Consider the following 5,733-nt stretch of genomic DNA (forward strand, 5'->3'; position numbering starts at 1 on the left):
GACCTTCCCAGCACAGCCCAGCAAACGCATTTGTTTCTAAACTGCTTCACAATGAATTCTGCCATTTCCTTGTTTGTTTGTTGTTGTTTTGAGACAGAGTCTCACAGCGTAGCCTAGGCTGGCCTGGAACGCAGGGAGATCCGCCTGTCTCAGCCTCCGGAGTGCTGGGATTACAGGTGTGCGCCGCCACCTGCTCTTAGTACTGTAAAATCAGTGAGATCATCCTGGGGCCCTGCCCTCGTGACCTCGTTGGGTTCTAATTACTTCTCCACGCACCCTTACCGTACAGATTTAGGCAGTAAGTTTCTGACACAGCAACTTGGAGGAGAATACATCCAAGTTTTTAAAAATATGCATTGTTTGACAATAATGCCTTTGTCTGTGAGGCAAGAGGGAAGCTCCACCTTAGCGCTGAGGAAACTGAGGCTTGGACACATTAGGGTCCTTCTCAGGCGCCTGCGGCCTCTCCCGCGGGATCCGGGGGTTGGGCAGCTCGCTTCCAGGCGCAGGCGCAGTGGGCCCCGCCTCTGCCGGGACGCCCACCCGGGCTCCACCCCCGAAGCCCTGCGTCCAGGAATAGGGGCTGTGCTCGTCTTCCCGCCGTTGCTCCTGAGAGCTTCCTCGGAGGAGTTTGCAGCTGGAGATGGCCAGCAGTAGGGTCTCAGGTTGCATTCTGAGCCCGACTTCTCTCACTAGTCCCTCAGATCTCCCAGTGTGCGCCCTCAAATCTTGGGTCCGGGCGCTGCAGGTGCGGGGCAGTAGCGCCTTCCCTCCAGCAGGGGGCGCCTTCCGCAGCGGGCATGGGCATAGCTTCCTGTGCGTATTTATAGTCCTCGGAATAAAACCCAGGGCGTTCTACCTGCCAGGCAAGTGCTCCTCACCGAGCCGCACCTTAGCCCACATGCTCTACATTTTTAGGGCATGTGGAAGCCCAAGATATAGTGGACCTAAGAAATAAGACTACCTCGTACCCCGGAGAGGTCCTGGCTTTCATTTTGATATTTACATGCACTCCTGAGACTTCCTTCCCCTCTGCTCCCTGTGACATCCTTGGGGACCGCCCTTATTCACGAGCACCTCTGGGGACATTTTTCCCAGCTAGAACCTCCCCCCAGCCCCAGTCCGCCAAACCCAGGGTCCAGGCCCGAGTTACCAGGCGACTTAGATCCAGTAGCCACAGCACTGGCAAACATTTAGGTTACTGCTATTTTTTAAACCAATCTCAAGGTGGTCTCAAATTTCTAACTTTTCTGAGAAAACAAATACCCTTTGGGAAAAATATCTTTTTGTTTTGTTTTTTGAAACAGGGTCTCACTGTGTAATTCAGGCTGGCCTTGAACTCACTGTGTAACCCAGGCTGGTCTGGAGCTCATGGCGATCCCCCTGCCTCAGCCTCCCGAGTCCTGGGACTATACGTGTGTGCCACCACACCTGACTTTCTGGGTACATTTTAGATCTAAACCATGACAGAGTCTTGAGTACTTAGACTTGGCATGAGCCCCTGTGCTGGGCATAAGCTAGGTCCTGCTGGCAGGTGTGCCATCCGTGTGTCATAGCAGCCCCCACCACACAGGGGATATGAACCCGAGCTGGCTTGCTTCCACGACAGTGCATGAGCTGAGGGACCCAGCTGTGGCTCCACGGTGACTCCCCAGGCCCGAACGTGCGCTGGGTCTCCAATGCTCCGATCCGCCCCCCCACTTCCGCACCCGACAGCCGGGACCTGGTGCCGGGGAATCGCGTCTGTCACCTCCTTGCCCCCTTGGAGGAACTGGCCACAGTCGGTGCCTCCTTGCCCTCGCTTTGCTACCTTTCCCTGCCAGCCCTCAGGTCCCTGGGTCGGGTGCATCTCTCCGGCATCATCCCACGAGCCACCAGTGCCAGGCAGCTGTGGCTGCCCCAGCTCCGCCTGCCCCCTTGCCTTCACTCTTAGGACCGTCGCCAGTGTCCTTGGCCTGTGCCTCCCAGGTATGGGTCGTCTGTTCACGGTGGGAAACTGGGGCACAGGGGCGGGAAGGAAGCATAGTGTGAAGGCTGCCGGCTGCTGGCCCGGTACCCCTGCTGCGACCAGTTCTGGGCCAACCGTAGCCAGGCCAGGGGACAGGGACCTCAATTCTGTGGCCTCTGTGATTGGCGCAGGGCATAGCACAAAGCCAGCAGTCAGTGTCCCCCCAGCACTCTGCTGACAGAACCAGGGGAACAAGGGCCCCCTTTCCTAGAAGACTTGCACATGCCTGTAATCCCAGCACTCAGGAGGCTGAGGCAGGAGGATTGCCACAAATTCACGGTGGGCCTGGGCTACAAAGCAAGACCCTGTCTCAGAAAAAACAAACCAAAAACAAAACTGCAAATGAGACAGGGGGCTAAGGAGACTGGCTATCCTGACTCACTGGGTTTTTGTTGTTGTACTGAGCACTGAACCCAGGGTCTTCATCCCCAGCCTTTTTTTTTTTTTTTCTTTTTTCTTTCTGAGTCAGAGGTTCACTAAGTCATTAAGTCCCCAGGCTGGGCTCAAACTTGCCATCCTCCTGCCTCAGCCTCCCAAGTGCTGCAACAGTACAGGCAATGCATTCAAAAACTTTCACTGCCCCCTCCATCCCTGGGTCCCTCTCGCGTTCCCGAGGGCTGTCTCCCTGTGGACTGCTCTTCCTGTGCCCGCTGAACAGGACTCCCGAGGAGCCTTTGCGGGGGCGGCCTCTTCTCTCCTCTTCCCGAGTGCTGGGGGCGGAAGCGCCGGCGCTCAGAACACCACCGCTGGCTGGCTGCTGGTTTATTGCTTGGCATAGCAGGGCTGAGTGGGACGAGGCGACAGTCCTCAGGGGCCACTGGGCGCTCTACCCACCGCTCGGGGCTGCGGGGGCCCCGCGTGGGCAGAGGTGCCCGGCGAGGTGGCGCACGGCCGAGCGCAGGCCTTCCCGGGTGCTCTGCTCCACGGTCCCCAGCGTCTGGGCGATGGAGCGCAGGGCCCAGCCGGCGCCCGCCATTAGCCCGGGGAAGAAGCTGGCGCTGCCCAGGATGCTGGAGACGGAGCGCAGCCCGGGCCCCGCGGCGCTCAGCAGGTCGCTGGGGGAGGCGTGGCCGGTGGCCAGCAGGCCGAGCGCCAAGCCCATGCCCACGGTGGCCTCGGGCCACACCAGGACGTCGGCCAGCGGCCCGATGGCGCCCTCGCCCCCGCCCAGCAGGCTGGTCACCGACTGCATGTAGTCGTTCTCCTCGAGGGCCGCGTACTGGCTGGGGTCCAGCGGCCACGTCCTCAGGGCGCCCTGCGCCGGGCCCGGCGAGGCGGGCGCGGGGTCCTCTGCGCGGGGCCGGTCTGTCGCCCCCGAGGCTGGGGTCTCCGCGAACGGGGCCGGCGCTGGCCCTGCCTGCCCGTGGGCGACACTCGCTTCGTGCGGCGTCTCTTCCCGAGCCTGGGCGCCTCCTGGGGAAGCCGCGGTGCCCCGCGTGACCCCCGCGCCCTCGGTCAGCCTCTCCTGCCTGGGCTCCTGCGGCCCCAGAGGTGTGACCTCCTCCGGCCGCTCCCGGCCGCGGCCCCCAGCGGCTTCGCTCTTGTCCTTGTCCTCAGGGGCTGACAAGGGCTCGGGCCCTACATCCTGCTGCTCGGCGGACACTGCGGAGCCGGGGAGGGGGCCCTGGCTCTGGGAGCCTCCTGTCGGGGTGTCCGCGGACCTGTCGCCAGCCGTGGGAGGGCCGAGGGGGGGACTGCTGGTGGCCCCAGCCTCCCCCAGGGCCCTGTGGTCATCTGTGCCCTCTGCCACTCTGCCGGCTGGAGGGGCGGCCTGGCTGTGCCCAGGGGTCCTCGCACTGAGGTCACAGGGCTGCAGGCCGCAGTGACGTCACAGGCACAGGAGAGCGCGGCGATTTGGAGTCCAGCGTGCGGGTTTTTGTTTGCTTTTTTTTCCGGTACTGGGAATCGAACCCACGACCCTGCACTTGCCAGGCAGGCGCTGTGCCGCTGAGCTAGATCCCCAGCCCCTCAGCGTGCAGGTTGTAGGGAAGGAAAGACAGCTCTTTCCGCAAAGGAGAGAGGTGCGTATGCAGGCACGCGAGCAGCCTTGGTGCCTCCAGGAGTCGCGCTGGTGGTGACGCTGGTGAACGAGAAGAGGGTGCGGACGTTGGGTTGGGTCAGTGCTCGAGGAGGGCCTCCCCTGGTGGCTCTCCGGCCACGCCATGCGGCAGGATGGCTTTCCCAGCGGCAGTCGCAGCGCAGCTCCAGGCCCTGCCCATCGCCCTGCCCTGGGGCTGACCCTCTGACCCGGGACGGCCGCTCTCCACCTGCTCCTGCTCCTCCGGGCGGGCAGGGAAGGGCAGACAGCTGCGCCCCTGGGGTACTCCTGTAAACCCGGGGTGTTCGTCGCCCTGGAAAGAAGGGGCGGCCGGGGCACAGAGGGGAGGAGCCGGGGGGGACCCGGGGGGACCCGCCCACGGGCCGCGCCCCCTGGCGGCGCCCCAAACTCGATTCCGCGGGGATGAATCCATCCACCCGACAGCGCCCCACAGGCCATCGCCTTCCTCGCACAGGATTTTGGGGGCGCCCCCGAGGGAAACCCTAAAAGCAGGCGCCCGGCCGCCCCGTCACCTCGGCTCGGATCTCTTCTGCCTGCACGCGCTCCCGGGCGCTGACTCAGGACTAGCGACCGGTCTCCTTGAGGTCACGGCTGTGGCTCTGGGATTTGAACGCTGCCTGGCTTCAGCGCTCAGTCTCCAGCTCTCTTACACCAGGAGGGGTCCGAAAGGGACCGAGTGACAGTCCTGGGAAGGGTGCTGGTGGGTGGGAACAGAGCCCTGCCCGGCGACCCTCCTGCCTCGTCCTCAGTGCCAGCCCTGGCTTGGCAGCCCTGTCGCGGTGCGCGGAAGTCGTCCTCCCTGCGACTCTAGTGCTCCTGGCCGTTGGGTCCCCTCCCCCAGCCGGAAGCCCCTATGTGTCCCCAGTTCCCTACACCCTTCGGACCGACCCCCCTTAGCTGCCAGCTGAGACCCTCCAGAGGACCCTGTGTCCCCAGAGGCCACAGGGCCCTGGAGAGCTTGCTGGTGCAAAGGGCAGCTGTACAGCTGGCAGCTGTGAAGGAGCTGCGGAGAGGACTGCGGGGTGCTCGGCCCAGCTGCCTTTGTCCCTCACCCGCAGAACCCCTGCTTCTTCCGTTTCTTCTTCGGAGGCTGTTGGGCAGCTGCAAGAACACTTCCCACCTGTTGCAGGTAGGTGAGAACGCGAGGCTCTTCTGGCCAATGAAAAGCAAGCAGGGCGGGGCATGGTGGCTCAGGCCTGTAATCCCACCACTCAGGAGGCTGAGGCAGGAGGATTGTTGCGAGTTCCAGGCCAGCCTGGGCTACAATGTGAGTTCAAGGCCAGCCTGAACTGCACAGCGAGACCCTGCAAGCAGGATGAATTGCTGGGAACTTTACAAAGGGTCCTTCAAGGCACTAAGTATCTTCTGGTTCTCCCCTTTACTCATTCTATTAGAAAGGTGAAGCTCTGGCACGGTGGCGCACACGTGTCATCTCAGCACTTGGGAAGCTGAGGCAGGAGTTTAAGGCCAGCTTGGGCCATACAGTTCAAGGCCAGTCTGGACTACACATAGCAAGACGCTGTCTCAAAAACAAAACAAAACACATAAAACCTCTTATTAAAACAATTTTGAGGGGCTGGGGATTTAGCTCAGGCGGCAAAAGCACCTGCCTGGCAAGCGCAAGGTCCTGAGTTCGGTTCCCGGTACCGGAGAAAAACCAAAAAAA

General features: G+C 62.1%; 1 protein-coding gene across 1 annotated transcript; it reads right to left on the reverse strand.

Moving 5' to 3' along the window:
• Positions 1-2,490: 2,490 nt before the first annotated feature.
• LOC102007083 (chromosome unknown open reading frame, human C2orf57) lies at positions 2,491-4,505 on the reverse strand. The gene is made up of 3 exons (XM_005395707.2): positions 4,427-4,505; positions 4,046-4,359; positions 2,491-3,818 (listed from the first exon to the last, which is right to left on the reverse strand). The coding sequence occupies exons 1-3, from the start codon at positions 4,503-4,505 to the stop codon at positions 2,835-2,837; spliced, it is 1,377 nt and encodes a 458-aa protein (XP_005395764.2). The 3' UTR covers positions 2,491-2,834.
• Between the last annotated feature and the right edge of the window lie 1,228 nt (positions 4,506-5,733).

Source organism: Chinchilla lanigera, unplaced genomic scaffold (genome assembly GCF_000276665.1).
Source record: "Chinchilla lanigera isolate Chin_1 unplaced genomic scaffold, ChiLan1.0 scaffold00052, whole genome shotgun sequence".
NCBI classification, from domain to species: Eukaryota; Metazoa; Chordata; class Mammalia; order Rodentia; family Chinchillidae; genus Chinchilla; species Chinchilla lanigera.

Coding starts and splice junctions, on each gene's coding strand:
- LOC102007083 (XM_005395707.2), bottom strand. CDS start 4,505: ATGGCCTGTGGGGCGCTGTCGGGTGGATGGATTCATCCCCGCGGAATC. Junction 4,360..4,426: donor GCCGCCAGGGGGCGCGGCCC/GTGGGCGGGTCC, acceptor CCTTCTTTCCAG/GGCGACGAACACCCCGGGTT. Junction 3,819..4,045: donor GAGGCACCAAGGCTGCTCGC/GTGCCTGCATAC, acceptor TGCGGCCTGCAG/CCCTGTGACCTCAGTGCGAG.